The 22,366-nt window shown below is 40.7% G+C and overlaps 1 protein-coding gene across 1 annotated transcript in view; it reads right to left on the reverse strand.

Annotated features, from left to right (window-relative positions):
- Positions 1-7,260, reverse strand: part of HEATR1 (HEAT repeat containing 1) — a 40,588-nt gene extending 33,328 nt beyond the window's left edge. Inside the window, exons 1-8 of the mRNA XM_068155034.1 lie at positions 7,242-7,260; positions 6,839-7,017; positions 5,728-5,944; positions 4,995-5,136; positions 4,442-4,543; positions 3,400-3,540; positions 2,632-2,843; positions 1,306-1,439 (exon numbers count right to left, since the gene is read on the reverse strand). Coding sequence (XP_068011135.1) covers positions 1,306-1,439; positions 2,632-2,843; positions 3,400-3,540; positions 4,442-4,543; positions 4,995-5,136; positions 5,728-5,944; positions 6,839-6,980 — 1,090 coding nt within the window. The 5' untranslated portion in view covers positions 6,981-7,017; positions 7,242-7,260. The remainder of the gene's footprint in view (positions 1-1,305; positions 1,440-2,631; positions 2,844-3,399; positions 3,541-4,441; positions 4,544-4,994; positions 5,137-5,727; positions 5,945-6,838; positions 7,018-7,241) is intronic.
- Positions 7,261-22,366: the final 15,106 nt, after the last annotated feature.

A 22,366-nucleotide genomic window follows, 5' to 3' on the forward strand; every position in this document is an offset into this window, starting at 1 on the left:
ATTCACTGATTACTAGCACTAATTCCCTGTGAGCTGATGGCAATGCTTTTATACTAATGTCATTAAAATGCCAAAGGCTGTATTGCTACCAATAAATTCAGGTATGCTTTGGAACCTTCGACACCTCTTACCACAACTCATGCTAGCAACTCCCTGCAGCATTCCCTGGTGTGAATACGGACCTTTTCAGCTAAAAAGCTTTCCCAGTCATGATTTGGCTACTACTGCATGCCAGGCAGCCTTGCTGTCCCAAAGTGTCTCCAGGCACACACAGACTCAGGTAAATATAGACTGCCCCTACTTAAACTACATATGAAGTACAGGTAATCTACCTAAAAGTTATTTTGCAGTACTATAACAGATCTGAGTCAGGATTTTCATAGATCAAAATGACTGCTAAACTAGAATCATAGAATAACCCAGCCTGTAAAAGACCTTTAAGATCGAGTCCAACTGTAATCCAGCTACCCTGACCACTAAACCATATCCTGAAGCACCACATCAACACACTTTTTGAACACCTCCAGGGACGGTGACTCCACTACCTCCCTGGGCAGCCCGTTCCAACACCTCACCACTCTCTCAGTCAACAAGATTTTCCTAATATCCAATCTAAACCTCCCCTGGCACAACTTAAACCCATTTCCTTTCATGGTATCACAAGTTACTTGGGAGAAGAGACCAACACCAGCCTCACTACAGCCTCCCCTCAGGTAGTTGTAGAGTGCAGTAAGATCTCCTTTTAGCCTTCTCCACTCCAGACTGAACAACCCCAGCTCCCTCAGCATGTCCCCCTATGACATGCCATCCAAACCCCTCACCAGCTTCACTGATTTTCTCTGGACATGCTCCAGGACCTCAATGTCTTTCCTATACTATGGCACCCAGAACCGAATACAGTACTCAGGCTGTGGCCTCACCAGGAGTCAAGTACAGGGGCACAATCACTTTCGTACTCCTGCTGGACACACTGTTTTTGATATAGGCCACAATGCCGTCAGCCACCTTGGCCACCTGGGCACACTGCTGGCTCATGTTCCAGTGGCCATCTACCAACACTGCCTGATCCTTTTCCACCAGGCTGCTTTCCAGTAGCGCAAATCAACATCTGATTAAAAGCAGTATAGATACAACAATACCTAAAATAGCTTCCTGAACCAAGAAAAAGCAACACACATAAAAGCTCGATGACATCTTCACATGTATTGGTGCATTCTTAATGGCAGAAGCTAGAATTACACAGTTAGGACACTGACTGGAGACATCTTTCCTGAAAAAATCTGTGAAAACTGTAAGCTAACTTACCTGTATCACTTTTCATGACAGTGCAAACAAGGTGAGGCAACAGGTAACGCAGAAGAGGAGAGATATCATAGTCTGCTGAAAGGCCTTGCAAAACTGTTACCAGTTCTGGGGTTTTGCACAGGTAATTAAATGGCCTGCATAATGGAACAGAGAAATAAAAAAAACCCATAAAATATGTATGTTCATCTGAGTTACCAACACTTTCAAACCATGCAGACTTCCTAAAGAGTCAATTCTCAGCATCATGTAATGGCCTCATTGTAAAAAAATAAGATGAATCAAAGGGTTCCACTACCTCATCACCAGAAGTTTACTGGTGTATTTGATATCCAAGAAGAAAACAGGGTACTGCCAGCCATGCTGAGCACTGCTGCTGCAATGGCACAGTGAAGACACCTGCATTGTCGTGAACTGCTAGTACAAGAAAAAGTACTTCTAAGGATTGCATGAAGAGATACCCTTGTATTGTGAGAAGTGCATCTATTACACAAAAGGGAGGGAGGAAAAAGAACTGCAAAATAACAGGAGACCTTCAAAGAGAACAGAAGCAATTACCCTTCCTGCTAACAAAATATTTCTTTCATCCTGTCTCCTTTTATGCCCACCTGGCCGGATACTGCATAATGCATCAATCATGCTACCCCTTAGTTCCCCTCACCTTAGCTTTTAACTCGTACCTGGAAGGTAGTCACTGTACTTATCCCAGCAAAGATTTATTCCTTTGGAATACCCATGCTAACATCTCTGCCAGCAAACTCCCTGTACCATGCAGGACTTCCATAACTGTATTCAACCACACCTTAACAGCACTAGACAACTGTGTCAGGTCAAGGCAGACAGGCTGATGTACTTCCAGAAGAACATCTGACTTGTGGAACCAAAGAAGTGATGGAACAGGAGTATTTACACTTAATGAGTCAAACTATACAAACTCAAAGCCCTTCCACTGAGGGAACAGAACTTCATTTTTTTCCAAGTTATTACACACCACATTTGCACTACCATCATTATGCTGGCTTCTTTTGCAGTATTCCTGCTTCCAAGAAAAACTCTTAATGGCAGAGTTCAGTTTTGCAGATTGACCATAGTCTTTTACTGATGGAAGTGGCAGAAAAGGGAGCAAAAAATGACACTCATACCAGACTTCTTAGCTGTAGGGAGCACACCGATTTTTAAGGTAAGCCAAAGAAACTGCTGAGCCCTTTGAAATGTCAACTACAAAAATTGCTAAAGTAATCCTTTACTGAGGAGGAAAAACACCATCAAATTATCCAAGAGCAGTCTGAGCATCTAAAAAGTGAGAAAACCCAATTCATGTAGACTTACTTTTTCCCAAGTTTGTCTCCTTTCTGAGTTTGTAGAAGTAGGTTCAAGCACGATACCCCATCCCTGAGTAACGAGGGCACTTTATCTAAAGTCTTGCTTATCTGCACCATCAAGGAATTCACCAAGGCAGACTCAACTGTCACTTTTACTGTCATCTGGCAGATTATCATGTATGTTGCAGCTCTGTAATCCTGTACAGAGGATTTCAACCCCTAAGAAGAGAGATAAAGGTGGATTTTTAACACATACACACACACACAAATATTTAAAAGTATATTAACATAAAAATATTTTTCATTCTGACATCATGGACTCATGCTACCTCCTCCATGTGTTAAATTTTAAGGGATGTATAAATAGAGATTTCAGGAGGAAAGAGTTGTCACACAGAAGATATATTCACTCACTGCTGCTCTTCATTAACTAGCAATAATCCTGTACGAAGGATATTAAAGCAAGCTGCATACTCTGACTCCATTTCCTCATTGTTCAGCATGGTAAGTATTTAAAGCAGAGGTTCATTAAAACTCTGTATCTATTTCTCACAGCTCCATTCTTCATGCAGAGTAGGAAACAGAGTTCTGAAAGTGCTCGTCTGAGGTGTGAATAGTATTCATGGACCTTCACCTGCCTGATTTTTCAAAGCAGGCTAAGAGTAGTACAATACCACTTTACACAGACTGTCCCTCTTAAATGTTCTCTGCAGACACACATAGACAGAACACAGTACACTCCATCACATGGGAAGGCAAACAAAGCTTCAAATACCTTTTGAATGTAAGGGAGCAGCATAGAGACTATAGCATCTGTTATCTTCTCTGCAGCTCCAAGCGCTGATACAATGGTGGAGGCATAAAACACAAGAAGAACTCTCAGTTGAGATGAGTTGCCAGGACACTCTGAAAAGACCTGGACCACAGAAAAATCAATTGTTCAGACACCAGAAAAAAAGTGGAAATGTGCTTACCCCCAAACCAGTAAAATATCAAAACTCCATCATATGTGCTCTACACATTCCTGCTGGCATACCTTAAGTCACCACCTTGTCCTAAGCAGGGGTTACTGCTCCCCTTGCTGACAAGGTAGAAGGAAATGGAATTACCTCTACTACTGTACTTAGTCATAACAAGGTTGTCTAAATCAATCATGATTTTGGTGTAATGTTCAAGACTGAGAACTGGATAGCCAAGAAGCTGACTGGTATACATTTAACACTCCCCATTACATCTGTGAACAAAACCTATTATTGTGTGTGCATTGCTTAGTTTGACAGTATGTGCATTCTAGTTCTCTAAATAGTTGGAACTGTAGCACATCTTACCCTTCTGGAACAATAAAACTTGTTCTCCATTTGACACTAACTGCAAAACCAAATAAACCCACTCACCTTCTAACATTCTCAATTCTACATTCTCATTAATATTTGAAGATGTACATTTAAAACACCCGTGACAACTCTCGAAGAGATACCCAAATTCAAAGCACACTTACATATTAATAGCAGGAATGACTTTATAAGGGAAATGAAGACAACTAAATACTTAAAAGCAAGAGTATCTTTAAATAATACAGTACTGCTGAATTGTTTTGCCATGGCTCACTGGTTTTCCTTTCTTACAAGAATTTCTGACAGACTGTAATCTATACAAATAAGAAAGTTTCCTATTTTCTTATGTCATTTCATAAATTACTTCTGTTAATGTTTAATATGCACTTAAAAATGTTAGTAAACAGCATAATTCTATACATATAGAAAAATGATGAAAACCAAAGGACGACAAAAATAAAAGTTCTAGAATAAATAACCAACCTTCACAGATTTTGCCACAAGCCTGCAGATGAAATCCATGAAATTGTGGTCTTTGTAGCAGTGTGTAATGACAGTACCCCTTGCCAGTGGGACTCCAGGTTTCTTTACATGGTGAAAAAAGCAAAATTAGAACACTGAAGGGTAAAGTGAAGTATCCAAAGTAAAATTTAATATAACCTCTAAATTAATCTTACTGCTCAGTTAACACCATCTAAATTAAGCAATGGAAACCCTCGTTCCTCTCTGGAATTTTATCTATCTACATTAAGACAGCTGATGAAGAGCACTGCACATAACCTATAATCAAATAACCACACATTTTAGTAACTGACATCTTCCTAGCAATAGCAAATACTTGCATCTTAAAAACATACTTTAACTCTTGCCAAAACAAAGAGTAATTATAATCAAAGCTTTTTATAATTATCTTACAGTTCTCCAACTAACCACATGAACAGGTGGACCATATTTATAAATCTAGTAGAGGAGTCAAAATATGATTAATAAAGTTCCTCATGTTTCTCCCAACTTGCATTTGTTAAATACTTTTTACCCTTATTGGATCCATCCAGTGCCATTTATGAGTTGGGCTTTTTATATTCAGAAGCTGAATAACTCTGACAAATAGTTTAGTCTCATGATATGGCAGAACACAGCCAATCAAACTATCTTGATTGTAGAGATGGATGTGAAACCTAAAGAAAAAAACATATAGGCAATTAAAAATTATTTGTATCAACATAATCCCTTACCCTTCCATGACATGAAATATCACATTTCCTGCATTTGGATAGGTTAATTTATATAAATAAATACCGCCTCACAAAATGTTTGGTTTTTTCTTCACATCTCCCTGCATAACTCTGAAATAAAAATACTCAGCTCATGTTTTAATACAAGGGTATGATATTAATGCTTCACAGTGAATACTGAAAATATTAAAATATTTAACACAGCCCATTTCTAAAAGCCTCTCTAGGTCCTCTGTAAGATAGCTAGAGCTGGGTAAATTTAGTGAAAGACAGGCAACAAAAAAAATCGCTTTTATACAGAATATCATGACAGATCAACAATTTAATGGAAATTTATCAAAAATAACAATCTAACTGGCAAAAAGAGAACATCTGGCCCTATAAAGACTAGGCCCAAATAGCTATTTTTAACATTTTATCCTGTACTTTTGGGAAACTAAAGTAAAATTATTCAAATGTTTCTTACCAAGCTAAAAACAATCTGGCACTTCTATTAGCCCTGTTTATTGGCATGTAGGATACTTGCTGGATTACCTGTGAATCAGCCATTCAAGGCACTTCTGGGCAGGCTTAAGCATAAAGTAAGGGGACAGATGAATCAGAAATAACGAAATATTCTTATTCAGCTGCTGATTTACTGCTTTAGACTGAACACTGCGTTCCAGGCCTTTGGATGTTGAACTGAACAAACTGGACCGGAACACTTCAAATGAGGGATCGATCCCCATCAGCTCTTCTAAACCAGTGCATCCTGTGGGAAAAAAAGTATAATTGAAGAATGCTTTAAATGCACCAGTTTTATTCACCAGTCCTGCCCACCAACCTACTCACTGGCATATCCAACTTCTTTGATACACTGGTGTACGTCATTCTCATGAAGCAAACCAAATCAAATAGTTAACAGGTCTAAGGCTCAATTTTTTTCTACACTTGAAGTATTTCTTAACTGATAAAGAAAAAAACACATTGACAAATATCAGCAGTGTGCTCTTGCTGCTATGAAGGCCAGCAGCATCCTTGGCTGTATTTGTGCAAGTGCAGTCAGCAGGCTAAGTAAGAGAGGTGAACTGTTATCTCCATTTGTGAGAGTGCCACTGGAGTACTGTGGGAAATTTCTAGCTCATAAGTGGAAGTAAAACAATGCTGTATCAGTCCAAGTGAGGGAGAGGAATGCCTGATGGTGACGGGACTGGAAAATAAAATACAGTGAAAAATCTTTTCAGCCTGGATAAGAGCAAGGAAAAAAGGAAATCTTCCTTCTGTCTGCAACTACTTAATAGGCCATAGTATAGGTTATCAAGGAGATGGAGCCAGAGTCTTCTCAGAGATGCACAATGGAATGATGGGAGGCAAGAGATGCAAGCCAGAACATAAGAAATCCCAAGCCTATGTATGGACTGATTTTTTTTTTTAAACATTGGATCAGAGGCCTAATACTGTATCAGAGACCATAAAACCTCCACCTTCAAACTCAGCCAAACACAAGACTGAGCAATCTGTACTAACTAGCCACGAGTGATGCTGACTAGCTTGTAATGTCTTGAGTGATCCTTTTGGCTTTTCTTGACTTTCCCACTTATCTCTCTCCAGATGTTTTCTGAACAGGTGATTTTTAAAACCACTGGCACATGAACAGCTAACTCACCGATTGCAAAAAACGTGTCCCTGTCAATACTCGCGGCTTCTTTGCAACTGAATAGCAGCGATGCTGCTTCGCTGCGGTCGAGGAGGCTGGGATCAGTTTGGGGAAGTGCCAGCCGCTTCAGCTGCTCCGCGAGGGACGTCATAGCTCCGACTTTCGAGTAAAGGAGCCTCCAAAGAAGCCTAATGAAAGAAAACCAAAGCCGGCAGGCGGATAAAGCAGCTGCTCGGGGACATCCCGTCTCTCCCCCCAGCCCCGCCCCGTCCCGTCCCGTCCCGCTGCAGGCCATACTGTCAGCTGCCCCTCGGGGGTGCAGAAACGTGGGGCTGGGCAGGCCCCAGCCAAACTGCGGCAAAAAAGAGACAGGGGCAGGCGGTGACATGTCCCCCCCGTCCCGGATACTCACCTCCTTCCCTGCCACTCCGCGCTGGGCCCCACGTGGGCTGCGCGCGCTGCTGAACCGGAAGCAACGCCTGGCGCGGAAGGGGAAGTTCTCGCCTCCGGCTGGCAGGGGCTCGCTCCCGAGGTGGACGGGCGTTCCTATGGGTATGCGCCACCCAGCGGGGCGGAGGGTGACAGTAGCCGTGGCGCGTGGCCCGTGGCCCGCCTTTCGCTCATGACGCGTGGTGCTTGGGGGCTCAGGCTCTGTGGGGAGGCTTCGTGCAGGCGTGGTGCGGAGGTCAGCCTGCATGCGCTGAGGAAACTGCCTGTCCAGGCCACCGGTCGGGTTGTGAAGGCTCCAGCTTGGGTGGACAGATGGAATAGCCTCAGCGAGGTTCCCTTAGCAAGGCGCGCTGAGGCTTTGTGCTGAGGCCGACAAGGCAGCGGCCCGGGCTGTCAGAACAGGGTCAGCACGCACAACTGGAGCTGTTCCGCTTGCATTTTTCCCTCTCTGGAGTAAGTGTTGCCAGGGGAAGTGCAGGACTGCCGTGAGCAAAAGGTCTTGAAGGCTACCGTTGCGTGGATGGGCTAGATCCCAGCTGCGGAGCCGCAGAACAACGTAGGTTTCAAGAGTCCTCTAGCAATGTCTGATCTAGCCCCAAAGCAGGGCCAGCTTAGAGCAAATTGCGCATAGTGTGTTGAGTATCCCTCAAGGATGGAAATAACACATCTTTCTTATGCCTCTCCAATGAAAAAGAAAATTCTGATATTAAATACCACGGTGTCTCTCACCAATTTGCATTCAAGGCTGTGAGCCTCTACACAAAGACCTAAAGGGAACCGTGGCTTGTGACAAACCAGGAGAAGCCGAATTGAAACTGACCAGCTTTTGTCAGGGAAGGGGTAAAATTATGCCAACTACGACAATTCTAGCAACAGGTCTGTAAAATTATTTCCATATATCATCGAGCAGCTGTATAACTGGCAGAAATAACTATAATTTTTTTGCACAGGAAAGATGCTTTATTTGGCAATTATTTAGCATACAACAGAAATATGAAAAAGCTGATTTAAAAGAATGGTTTAAACGGTAAATTTGAGTATCCACTGATTTCAACAAGACTCTTTGCTTGTGGTAAGCTAAACCTTTGTAGGAGCAGAAAGAGGCTAGATGAAGCTGGATGTCTGTTGTACCTGATTATATTTGCTGGTGCCTTGTCAGAGAGCATGTATTAACTAGGAATCATGTTACTTCTGACATAGTAGTATCTGGATGTAATGACTGTAATTGCTGAGCTGTTAAGGGTTGCTGCCACTTAAGTTAGAATGGTGTTAAGGTGTTTGGAGGATATTACTGCTTTAACAGGACTGCTGTATTTTTCTGACTGTACTAACACTGAGATCCAGCTCATCTAGCAAATGAGCTTGCTAGGCAGGAGCAGTACAAAAGTATTGCACTTTTTCACATTCCCTGTGGCTTCCATGCATCTTTTTTTCCTTTATGAGGCCTTCACATGACCACAGTTTAAGCCTGTATAAATAAGCATGTTTCCACGTCTAAAAATACCAAACATTAGAATAGAATAGAATAGAATAGACCAGGTTGGAAGAGACCTTCAAGATCATCACGTCCAACCTATCACCCAACACCACCTAATTAACTAACCCATGTAACCAAGCACCCTGTCAAGTCTCCTCCTGAACACCTCCAGTGACGGCGACTCTGCAAAGCACAGAAAGCTGTTTATAAGAAAGAAAAGTAGTAATTTTTTAGCAATGTGGTCTGTTGTTTGAATAGTCTAGTCAGAAAGATAAACTGTAAGAGTAAAGTGGGCCTATCCCACTCTTTTTTTCTCCCGGAGAGCAGCAAGAGAGAGGTTTTATACTTTTGTGCTTTCTGTTCCATCCCTGTTTGGTTTCACAGTAAGGCTGAAAATCCATTTGGAGGTTAACTGGAGGAACAGGCACACTTTTTGCATTGGGAAAAGTATTTGCTCTTGATTTAATTCTAAAAAAGTTTTTTCTGGGAAAAATATAACCTAATAAAAATGTAACGTAATAAAAGTTTATTAGGAAATATCCTTACTTGTAATTCCCCAGTGGCAAAGCTGAATATCACAGAGATTTGCCCATGCTGGACTGTAAAGTGATGATTTTCTGAACTTAACTCCAATCCTGTTCCAGTCAGTCCCTTTAGCTTCTCAGTACTTCTCATCATCACATAGCTATTTGTATGGGTGGAATTCTCATAGCTATACTACAGCTGAAATTCCCTTTACCGATGACTGCTATTAAGCTGTGTTTGACACAGTGGGTTGTTAAAAGTCTTGAAGTCTTGGAATATAAATTATCATATCTTAATTTTTGTTTGGAGAACAATGACCTGTTTCAAGTGTTTTCTGTAAGCCTATTCACTTGTAATCATTGGCATGTTTGAAAAGATTTGAGAAGGCAGACTATTTTTAATGTTTTAAAGTTCTTTGGGTAAATGGGGCTATGGCTGAAGCCAATATAGTTAATGTCTTTATGTAGATAAAGATGTAATCTTTACAGTTCTTTCCCCCTTTACATTCCAACTCACCTCACCAGTTGTGTATATATACCAATGTATTTACCTTGGTAAGTAACATAGCCCAGTAGGAGGAACTATGTAGAATGAAGTGGTGCTTAGGAACCCTCATCACACTGCGTAAATTTCAGATGTTTTATGCAGACTAGATCTTGTTCTGCCCTGTCAATCTGGTTCCCTTTATAGTGTTGCCAGAATGCATCTTCTAGTTTGGTTTCATGTATAGGCAACAGATGGGGATGAATCTAATGTAAAGAAGAAAAGGGAATGGCTTCTGATTTAAAAAAAACAAAACCAACACAACTGTTCAGTTTCATTTGATTGTAATATATCAAAATGAAGGTAAGAAATTGAGTACCACACATGCAATTTACTGTTTTCTTGCAAAGTTATTGTTTGTATTAAGCACTTTTAAGTACTCTCAAAAGCTTGATAACTTATTTGCTAAGATGATGCCTCTTTTCTTGCACTACCTCCTGTAATCTAGTGAGCCACTGTGTTTTTAGATTCCTAAAACAGCTCTAAAGGAGGTGGAAGGGAGCCACTATCGCTTGCTAGTAATCTTAGTATGTTCCCTGACATTGCCCATGCTGTTCCTAATGGGGAATGTGACAGTGCCTGCCATCTAAAATACTACTAATACTACTAATAGTAAAACTTTTCTAAGATAGGTAAAGGAGATTGTAGCTTCCTTAGACCATACCAGGTTCTCTAGCCTTTTTTAGCAAAACTAAGTGTTAACAGGTAAGTGTGTTTAAAGTGGCAGTGTATATTAACTGACCTGTAAACTAATCTCTCTACTGGAGCAGTGGCTTGAACATTTTGTAAACCAAGGTAATCTTATTGTCAAAGGAGATACCTTGTTTTGCTATTAGTTGTAGGAGGCATACTGAAGTTTCTAGTCTTGGAGGCTGTGCAGTTAAATGCTACTCTGTGCTCTTTGTTTGTAATTCAGGGACATGTCTGCTGCCTATTGGAAGTTTATAAGACATCTATGGTCTCAAAATATATAGAGTTACCACAATTACCAGAAACAGTAGTGCTTTTATTGTGTACTTTAGGGCTCCAATATTGTATTTGGGTGCTTTCTGCTCCCTGTGACAATACAGCAGTCACCCTTCACCTCCAGACATTGTGAAATGAAGAGACAGTACCCTTCTGCAGTGTACACATTGATAAGGCCTTGAGGCCATTATTCTCTTCACTAAGTTTTTTTTTAGAAACAAAGAGATTTGTACTCCTTATGTCATATAGCACCATGAAGAGTAAAATGAGAAAGCTCAGATGTGTTTTTCCTATCTACCCTTCCTCCCTCATGGGCTTGATCTTTTCATGCTTACATGAGTGAAACTTGGGAGTCTTTATGATCAAGTCAGTGGAATTACACAACTGCACAGTTGATCTAACTGGAAGCAGAAACAATCAAGCATAATTTTATGGTGGTTGAGATTACAGAGAATTGCAGTTCTCATTGCTGAAACAGGACTGAAGAAAGAATAATTCATCTTTCATCTGAAAGGCTAAAAGAAGCTTCCTTGCTAAGCAGTGTATCAAGCACACCATCTACTTACTAACCACTGTGGCAGGCAGTATTATGTTTCCCTGGCTTTTCTTGGAAAATTGCAGCTTCTCCCAGCCATAAAGTCTCATGTGTAGCTGCATTCCACATCCAATAGTTGGAAACCCTCTGGATGGGGTGGTGGGAGGCTATTCTGGAGATTTTATGGGTATGCTGAGCTACTTGATGAATTAATTTTATTGTTTTTGGTCAGCTAGAAAGTTAGATTTTAACAACTGCACAATTGCTGCAATGAAAGATAATAATTTAGCTCATGATTGCTGTGATTGTGATAGTTCTTTTTCATTATTCGATATTTATTAGGCTGAGAAATATGATACTGAATATATACATATGTTAGCTGATTAGAATTATGAAAAGATACCTGTGCCAGACAATTTACTGAGAGTGGGTGTCATAGATCTACAGTGCAGTAGTTGTGAGTCACATTGTTTAATGCATTAGGAGAATGTGGTAATCAGCATAGCAATGTGGCCATTAGGGACTTGGATATTATAAGCAGTAAGGAGAGCATTGTGTACTAGACATGTCTCATCTTTCATACCAGCCTCTAAATAGTAAAGGCGACAATGAACTGAGGGATGGGAAGAAGGAAAAAGCGATCAAAAAGGAACACACTTAAGAGAGCGTGCTTTTCATATGGCAGTATACTGCCTTGCCATCTCCTCCCTCAGTTGCTTGTTACTCCAGCAACTGATGGGTGTTGGAATAGTAGTAGATCTCCTATGGTGCAGCTACTCATTCCACAACTGTTCAAACCTCTATTTGCTTGTCAGCCAGCCATTGGCTTGGGTTTTATTGAAATGCTGAGATGAATCACAACTCATTCCCTGAAGAAGAAATGGTGTCATATGAATTTCAGCCTTTTCCCAGCTGGCCGTTGAAGCCAGTGTTGCTTTCATTTCTTCACTTCTTTCTTCATCACTGCCAGTCTTTAAGCCTTATCCATACCTGGTGAATACATGGTTTGAACCAGAATGAGCTCACAACTTCACGTGTTAATGCGTGAAAACAGTATGATCCACATTCATATCTGAGAGGAGAAAATATCTCTGCTGATTTTGCTGTTCAGTTATAGTCAGTTATGCATTTTTACACAAATGCTTTATAAAGTTTATTTTGCTTTTGTGGAAGAATGAGTTATGTGTTCATGTAATGTCTAGCACGGTGCTGTGAACAACTGAACATTTTTAATGTATGCCTATCTGCATATAGATGCATATAGCAGAGATATCAATACTGTAATATTTAAAAAGTATTAGGAAAGCAGAGAGTTCATTTCTGTGATACTGAATTAGACGAAACATCTACAATCCCAAACAACCCACCAAATTCTCCTCTGCATTTTCTTAAAACTGAAGAAAAATACCTGGCTTTTTAATTTGTTTTCATTGTGCTATACTATGAGAAGAAATTATGTGTTTGATTCAGATGGTGAGGACATGCAACTGAGTGTTACTGGTGATTCTAAATCTCCAGATTTGATGATTTACTGGAGGTGCCATATTTTCAGAGTTAAAACAGTGGCCCTGCTGTCTTGAGATGATAAAAAGACTCTATGCTGCCTTTCATGGAACAGTCTTGACAGCTGGAAATGTTCTTGATACTAACTAATAACTCTTACAAAAGTGTATGTCGGTGTGTTCTCCAATGCATTTCTTACTTTCTGTCATTCTGCGTTTGTTGTCTACACCAGTGACTTATGAGGGTTCTCTGCAAAAAGTCTACTTGAGGCTCAGTGACATCAGAGGTAATGCCTTGGACACCCTGAGAGGAATGTGCTACTTCTGCAGAAGGCTTCACAGGCACTTTATATAGTGGGTAGTAAGGTAGCCTGGCCATGAAGAGGAATGTGTGGCAGTAAGAATCAGGTGATTCTGCCACTGATGCTGTTACACCTTTTAAAAATAAGCCTGGTGGCCAGAGATAAATCAGTTTGTGTGCAGTGCTCCCACATGCTACTCAAGAGACGGATTTAAAAAATCTCACTTTATTTATGGTAGGATCCCTTTGATTTGCAATGCCTCCTGATTCTAACCACTGTGGTGCCTTGTTTTAGTCTGTGGAAGGAAAGCAAAACATTTTAAATGATTTATGACTTGATCTTTAAAATGTGCCTGGTTTGTCTGTGTCACCATTATACTTTTAAAGACTTTTCCTGTGCGAGCTAAAACAGGTAGATTCCGTTGGAAGACGATTTTATTTCTTGAGCAGAAGCTGCTTATGCAGCTTTAGGCTACACTTAACTGTCTTCCAATTCAGAACTCATGTAGAATTACTTAATTTATAAAGAATTTATAACTAGCTGTAGAGTATCTGTCCCAGTTTGAACTGGTTGCCTTTAAGAAAGCCACAAAGTTGCAGTCCTCCAGAAGGTACGGTCTCCAGGAGGTGTACTGGAATGTGTAATATTTGTATTTCCTCCTATAAATCCTGCATCTTTACAAATTTGGCTGCAAAGTTATTGTCTTTTTCCCCTTTCTTCTTCTTGGGTGCAGTGAGCTACCTTATCTGGTGTGTCAGGAGAATGGTTCCAGTCGTACCTGTGGCCTTCAAGGCCTGACTCATTTTTACTGCACAGTCTTGACCTGTTTAGGTCTGATATCAGGGACTAAGGGAACGCAGTTTCAGGCCTGGCCAGCCTGAATCCAGCCTAGCAATGGGGGTAAGAAATAGCCCTGGGGAGAAATAGTTGGGGAGAAAGGGAGCAGCTGGGAACTTGTGGTTTAGTCTGGTTGGTGGAAGGTTTATGGGGATTTTCATGTATCCTGTGTATGTATTAGGTGTTAAGGATTCATGTATTCTGTGTTTTCCCGTATATTTTTGAATACAAATTCTCTCTCCAATTCAACAAGAGTGTCTTTATTTTACTGCCTTTGGGAGTAAAAGTATTTATGTCCACTCTTTAAGACAGTATCGTAAAAGAATATCAATGCCAGAGGTAAATTTTCCAAGTAATCTTAATTCAACTGCTTTGCATGTATCACAATGCAGACTTTAATTGAATAGTCACAAACTACTTTTTCTTCAGAAATCCTGCTTTGCTCTACAGCATTATCATTTCTCTTTTGTATTTAATGAAGGTCTGTTGCACACAGGTGAAGCATGTTCCCAAGTATATAATCTGTGATTCTCAGGTCTGACCATCACAGTATTTGTACTTAGAATCATAGAATCATGGAATGATCCAGGCCAAAGGGACCTGCAAAGATCCTCTAGTCCAGCCTCCCCGTGGTCATCAGTGATGTCCCCAACTAGACCAGGTTGCCCAGGGCCTCATCGAGCCTCACCTTGAATATACCCATGGAAGGGGCCTCAACCACCTCCCTGGGCAACCTGGTCCAGTTTTCCACCACCCTCATAGTAAAGAACTTCTTTCTGATATCCAATCTAAATCTGCCCTTCTCTAGTTTGAAGCCATTGCCCCTTGTCCTGTCACTGCAGGCCTTCGGAAACAGCCTCACTCCATCCTTCCTCTAGGGCCCCTTCAGGTACTGGAAGGCTGCTATTAGGTCTCTCTGCAGCCTCCTCTACTTCAGGCTGAACAATCCTGGCTCCCTCAGCCTGTCCTCGTAGCAGAGGTGCTCCAACCCTCTGATCGTTTTCATGGCCCTCCTCTGAACCCTATCCATCAGGTCCATGCCCTTCCTATATTGAGGGCTCCAGACCTGTACACAGTACTCAGGCAAAGTCTCACCGGAGCACAGTAAAGTGGCAGAATTGCACCTTTGGATCTGCTGGCAATGTTTCTTTTGATGCAGCCCAGGATGTGATTTACCTTCTGGGTTGCAAGTGCACACTGCCTGCTCATGTCCAGCTTTTCATCCATCAGCATCCCCAAATCTTTTTCCACAGGGCTGCTTTCTCACACTTCATCCACCAGTCTGTATTGACAGTGAGGATTGTTCCAGCCATCAATACTTGTTTTCAAGTATTCCAAATATATTGGGTATTTGATTTTTTATATACTTCACAACATTAATATTATTCATGGTCTACAGAAAGAAAACAGGGAAGAAAACACTCTATTGTTTAATTTCCACACCCAGTGGCTAGTTTTAAGATCATGAATACTGGTACTACAGGATTTGTCTTTTCCTTAAAGTGCTTTTCAGAGCACAATTGCATACTGTCTTTTTGTCCGTAGAGTAGGCCTGATGATTTGAAACAAGTAAGCCAAGCAGCATCCTGTATTTGCCTGGTATTTTCCATCATGCACTGTTTTAAACATTCTCTCCTTCAATTGAAATTGCAGCCTATTACTCTCCTGATTTCAACCCCTGGTATTTTAGCAGTAAAAAATCTGACCTGATTGGCCTAATTATTCCATAGATGAACTTTGTGCCAGGGTTACCTATGAAGGAGATATAAGGGAGGTTTCTAGGCCATGAGAAACAAAGTGTTTGAGTGTTCTAGAAGTACATTTGTAAATGAATAGTCTCCCCTAGAGGAGTCCAAGATGTGTTTGAATCTAACTATTTGAACTGCAAAATAAGCTTTCTCCTGAATGCTTTTATCATGCAAAAGAGGCCAGGGAAAGATGTGTTCTGACTATCTCAACTAACACATGAATTCCAGAGTTGCTATAAATACATGTGAAACATTGCAACCTACAAGTGTAGGTTCACCTTTGTCCTACTTGCTGACTCCACCTCCAGTAACTATTGTCCATATGAAATAGGAAAAAATACCTAGAACCGAATCTGCCTTAAAAAAACCAAAACAACCTCTTGAGTTTGGTTCAAGTTATGAAATTCTGGAAGATTACAGCTATTCCAGATTGAACTATGTGACACAACAGATATAGACTACACATTAGCACAAGTCCACCTGTGTTTATCCTATATGGAAACTGTTTTCAAAGTGAAGAAAATGTAAGTAACTTTTTCTTCTCCTTTGCTTATACTGCATTGGACTTAAAAAGGAGAGAGGTGAGCCAATTCAGAAACAAAGGACTTGCCCACATTCAGCGGGCTTGAGAATATACAGGAGTATTCACCATGGGTGGGTTATTAGTGGTAGCTCGCTGGAACAACCACTCTTGTATTGGAAAGTATGTTGTGTAAAACTGATACTTGTTGCTCCTGAGATGTAGGCATGATTGAAGTTAGTGAAGAGAGGTCATATCTGGACAGGGAACAGTTGTCTTCTGTGGTAGTTTTAGGCCCTAAAACTACCACATCTTCAGAGCAGGAATTGGAAAATTCAGGCCTTGCTACCATGTCAGGCCTGGCAGGAGCATTGCTTATTTTCTCAGTGCTGATTCTTAATACAGCTGACAGCTTTGTTGGACAGGATGTTAGGAAAACAGTTCTGGAAAAGGAAAACTTGCACTATAAATGTTACAAAGAGAACATGTTATCCCTGTTTGGCAGTAATTCAGGTAGCACCTAATGCTGCCTTATACAGGGATGAATTTGGCACATTTACTAAAGAATAAGTAGCTAGTGGTTCACAGACTAGCAGTTCATTCATCCAGGTTGCCTTCTTGAGTGTGTAACTTTAATTTCACTGATGTTAGTGCAATTGCATTGGTATGTTTGGAAGGAAAAGACGAGGGCATTGAGGCTGGAACTTGTCTAAGGTCATTCAGTCAGTCTGTACAAGTGCTGAGCTTAGGACACAGCAGTCTGTGCCCTCCAGTGTCTGTATCCCATGCCCATAATCTCTATGTCATACCTCAGTCCAGGTCTCATCTGTGCCCCTTAGATAATTTTTGTCTGGAAACTCTGACTTAGTTGATGATGTTTGTTTCTAGATAAACAAAGGAATGTTGTCTATGCATTCCTTATCTCATATCTCTCTTCTCTTTTCTCAGTGTGACCAAAGCTAACAATATTGTCCCTTTTTAGACAAATAGGCTCAGATAAATTGCTTATGGGTCATAGACTGGCTTTTTTTTAACTGGGATTTTTTATTTTTCTTTTTTTTTAAGCTGGTTACATTCTTGAAGTAGGAGTTGTGTAGTAAATTGCACATTTCCCAAGTCACAGTTTCTTCCTTGCTTAGTACTTCGGTGTGATAAGGCTAAGCCAATGTAAAACAGGAGCATGGCCAGGATTCTGAGAACTTATGTTAGTGCGAAGGTTTCTTAAGAGGGTTTGTAATAGGCCATGCTATACCCCTAGTTCTGCCCCTTGCATTCTTATCACTTAAAATTCTGGATCTGTCTCACCATTTTTTCCAATCTTATGCCAGTACTATTTGTAGTTTCCCCACCTGTTCCTGTGTGTATTATGCTGCAACTGTTTGCATATTGCTCTACAGCTTTAGAGTGCCAACATACTGACTGCAAAGGCTAGCTCAAGGATAAGAGCATTCAGGTATCATGATTTCTTCTTCAATATTTAATAGAACTAGGTCAGAATGTGAGGTCTGAGGGCTCTTCTCATTCATGAAAGATATGATCTTATATAGGACTACCTGGCAGTTGTCATCTCTTTACTACATTACATCTTTCAATACTCAAATGGCAATTTGTGATTGTTGATATATATCACTGTACTGCCTGGTGATAACTGTGGCAGAGACTAGATGTGGAATGTTTTCCACTGATATGTACCTTGAAATCTCTCTGAGATCCAGGACCATCTACTGTGCAGGGTGCAAGGCTGCAAGTGTGGCCCTACAAAGAGTAGGGATATCTCATCCAGAGTATAAGGGACCCTGAATGCCTGAGCAAGTCTGACATAGGATGCTAGGCATTTCTGAATGCAAGGCACATGCAGACCTGAGAGACAGACATGGAGGGGAAGGGTGTGCAGTAGGTAAAGCACACTGTAATGATAATTGTTTTGTAGGCTCCTCAGGGCTTTTAAACAGAAAAAGCCTCTGCTTGAGAGAATCTGTGTCCCAGGTGGACATCAAGGGCCTAAAGAAGCATCACTAAGGCTATTTTAGAGACAGAAGAGTGCAACAGAAGCAGCTTGTTTCTTTTTTCTCTCGGTGAGAGTAGTATTGTAAGCCAACACTTAACTTTTCGGGAGAACTTTATCTGAATTGGCTTGCTCAAGGTCACATAGGGCATCTTAAACTGCTATGGATCACCTTATGTCTCAGCCCCGTGATTTTCCTTCTGCACAAAGGGTTGGCAAAACCTGGTGATCTCAGTGCAGTTGGCATTTTCTCCACACTCCTGAAGCCCGAGCTATGCTTTGGTAGTATTTGTCTGTCCTATAAATGCTTCTTGCTACACTTCATCCATGGCTGAATTTCAGGGACAGAGTAAGTCGTCTCTATATATAGCTGATGAAACACTTTGGGATCTTCTGACTGTGTCAGTTGTTACTATGAAGTCAGCAATGGAATTTTTTTCAGTTCTTTTCCTGGTTTTATTCCCAAGCCTGTAATTTGAAATAGTATACTTGACAAAAAATAATAAATTACTTTGCTCCTGTATAGTTAGTATCACCACATGAGTGGCATGGTGATTTTTCAGAGCGAAGCTTTGTGTCTCTTGGTGTTAAATATGGGAGGGGTAATATGCTCAGTGTGAATATGCTCTAACCTTACAAGGTAGTGCAAAATAGTGTGTTTCTAACATTGGAGGAGGTGGGTTATATTTGTTATACAGGAGGGTGTAAAAAAAACAAACCCAAAAAACAAGAGGAAGGGTTATTTCTCCAAAACTCTAATAGAAAAAGTCATGCATTTTATAAAACCCCTGCACCCAGCTTTCATTTTGGCCCAAACTAAAGATTTTATTGATCAAACTTTTAACCAGTGGATATTTGTTGCAAGCAAAAGTGTATTTTAAATGGCAGTTATTATTTGAAAATAAAAGAGCTTTCTGATTTATCTTTCAAAATTCTGTTAACAGTTTACACAAGAGAACGATCACTTTGAATTGATTTTCCTTTATCTTTCATTAACTTCTTTCTTGAGAAACTACCCTAATGTGCTTTTTCACAATGAAACCAGCTATGCTTATGGAAAGCTGATTGCCTAAAGAGTCACCGACCTACTGAGCTCTCATAAGATTCTTTATCTTCCTGTGGCCTTTCCGAGACAGTTTTGCATTGCATTCCTAGACAGAAGTGAAAACTAATGACAGTCATTTTCACATCAGTTTATTGTTTCATTTGAGAAATCTGCCTGATTTTTTTACCCTAATTCTCACTAATTTCAAATAGATGAATAATCTGGGGAAATGTCACAGTGTTCAGCATTTTAAAAGTTTTATTAAAATCTTGGAGGCTTATTCTAAGACTGTGAAATTGAAAGATTGAACATCTGATGAACAGTGAAAATACAGATAAATGAGTTCTTGAGAGAAGAATATGACAGCTTTTGGAGAGCAAATAGATGTTAAATATAAACTGTAAACCAATTTCTATTTAATAAAAATAAAAAAACCTTAACAAACAACAACTGTAAAGGACATGGGATAATGACACAGAAGGTGAAGACTGTGCTTCCTTTAGTTAGAAAAGCCCTTTGAATCTCAAGGAGCTTATTGCAAAGGGTGTCAGGAAGCTTTCACTTAGAAGGTGTTAGATTCAGATACCCTTTGTAAGTTGGAACTGTGGCAAGAAACAAAGTGAATTCTCTGCTCTTGTGCAGAAAGTTCTGGCCTTCTTGGTGCTCTCCTGCATGGAAAAATGGTAGCTTGTTGCCACAGTGTTCTCTTGAGACAAAGGTATTCGTCTGGGTAAGCCCTTACTAGCATTTATGTTAGCATGAACGACAACTGCACACCTTTAGCCAAATAAAAGATAAAAGTAGTTGAAAAATTGGCTCTGCTCTCCATTTCTGATCTTCTTGTTCCACCTTGTTTTTTCTAATATGTGTGGCAATCATGAGTATTCTTTTTGTCCTATCACATTGTAAGCAATCTGTGTCATTTCAACCTCAAATATATCTGGATTGCTCTCAAGCAGCTGTAATGTCAGCTTAAAATTCTGTATCTAAATTTTTCGCTGTTTCTTCCTCTTCTTGGGACTTCTGCCCTTTCCTGCTCAGTTTTCTTATTTCTGTTTTGATTTGATTTTTTTTTTTCTTAGACATGTAGTTAGTAGATACATGATTCTGCCAGCTTTTGTGGGGATAGTCCTAACCTACCTCAGATGTGGGAGTAAGCTAGGCACAGTTTTCTTCTTCTTTAGGTGAACTGGAAGAAAGACAGCTACCTTTCTGCTTCAAATTTGACATCAGAGTTCCATTTTGACTCTCTTTCAACTATGGACCTCCATTTATATGCTTCTTGTTACCATCCAGACAGTTAGTTTATAAAATTAAAGTAGTAAACAAAATATCAGATAGTCCTTTTAAAGCTCCATCTATAAATATCTCCCCTGCCTACTCATGCTATCTGATTAAGGGGCAGTAAGCAGTTATTTAGAACCTAAAACAGGTCAGATTTAGCTTCCTGTTTCATAGGAAGTTTTCTGTTTCTACCTGCTTTTCCTCTAGAAACTTACCCCATGATGTGTATAGAGAATAAGAAGAGATGGTTTTACTGAATTCAAAGGCTTTGATAGTCATTTAGGTGACTGAAATTGGACACCTATCACAAACCACTGATGACCACTCAGTTGTAAAAATTACATCAGCACATCCATTATGTGTCCATACATGAAGTATTTTTGTAATTGTTATTTGTTACTGTTTGTGAGTATCCCAAGAGAATGTTCATCTGTACATGAACAAAAAAGTCTAGGTAGAGTGTTCATCAATGTTTGCTTCATTCACTTGGCAATGTTTGCATTCACTTGGCAATTTTTTCATTGAGCAGGTGAAAAATACATGGTTCTGACTTTGCTGCTTAGATTTGCAATTTTTTTTTAGACTGTTTATCTTACAATTTGGACATCAGTCTTTGAAAGTTCAGCTTGCTTTGACTGCATGGAACATGTTGCGGTGCTCTTCTGAATTCCAATTTGTAGCCCTAGCAATTCACTTAGGAAGTTGTTTTGAGCTGATGGGTAGGTAGGGGCTCTGCATGTATGTGGGTTCTTAAGAACTGCTTAGACTGACAAGGATAGAAGGCAACTTCTCAGGAAGCAGAGCTTTAGTTAGCTGTACAAAGTGGAGGACAGGTGCTGTCTAGCTGTTAATTATCCTCATTATTCATTCACTGTGGCTTAGAGGCCTTTACTGAGCGTAGTTCTGCCTCACATCTGACTTTGTCTCTAATGGCTTCCAAACGCTCAGCCTGGTGAGCGGTTTCTTTTTCAAGTAAGGTTTGAATTCTATCCAGCATGGGCACTGCTAGATAGGATAACCTTGACTGATGATAGGTGCAGGCATTAATGACATGCCACATAAAGAACATAGTAAACTTGCCAGTTCCCAAAAGAAACGTTGTTGCCGGGGCAACTGAAATGAGATGACGCTGAACATGCCTGCCCGGATGCTTGATCTTGGTGCCATCTTTTCAGATTTATGCTGTGGAAAGCATGGGAAAATGGTTCGTGTCACACATTTATAAAGGTACTGGTTCTGGAGACCTTTGTATGCACTTCTTGGTGCCTGCTTTTGGGATGTACTGAATGTGTTCCATGGATCAAAAAGATACATGTTGCTTTTTCAAAGCTGTGCTTCTATGTTTTTTGCTTTAATTCAGGATCTGGTCTCCACTGGAAGTTGTTTCTTCTCTTGGTTGCCCTAGTCTGTGATGGCTCTTGTTACCCCCAGCCTGAAAAAGACAGCGCATAGTGACTCAAGGGTTCGCACACACTTCAGACTAATGATAAACGATGTCAAACTGTGTTAGCCAGTCGTAGTCGGGCCGTGAGAAGTGGAATTACATGTCAGGAGCAACAAAAATTAAAATAACATCTGTCATACTGGAAGGGCAGCGCCAAACACAGCCGCAGGTAGCAGACCTCGGCCGAAGCGCTGGGAGGAGCTGAGCCCCCCCGGCCCGCACAGACTTAGGACAGCGGGGCGGGCCGGCGCTCGGCGCGGCCGAGGGCTCCTAGCCGCCAGTGGCCGCCGCCGGCAGCGGCATCGCCACGCCCCACGTGACAGCGCAGCGGGGATAATAAGCAGCAGCAGCGAG

Source organism: Melanerpes formicivorus, unplaced genomic scaffold (genome assembly GCF_026170545.1).
Source record: "Melanerpes formicivorus ecotype bairdi unplaced genomic scaffold, bMelFor1.0.p_v2 SCAF_2, whole genome shotgun sequence".
Lineage (NCBI taxonomy): Eukaryota > Metazoa > Chordata > Aves > Piciformes > Picidae > Melanerpes > Melanerpes formicivorus.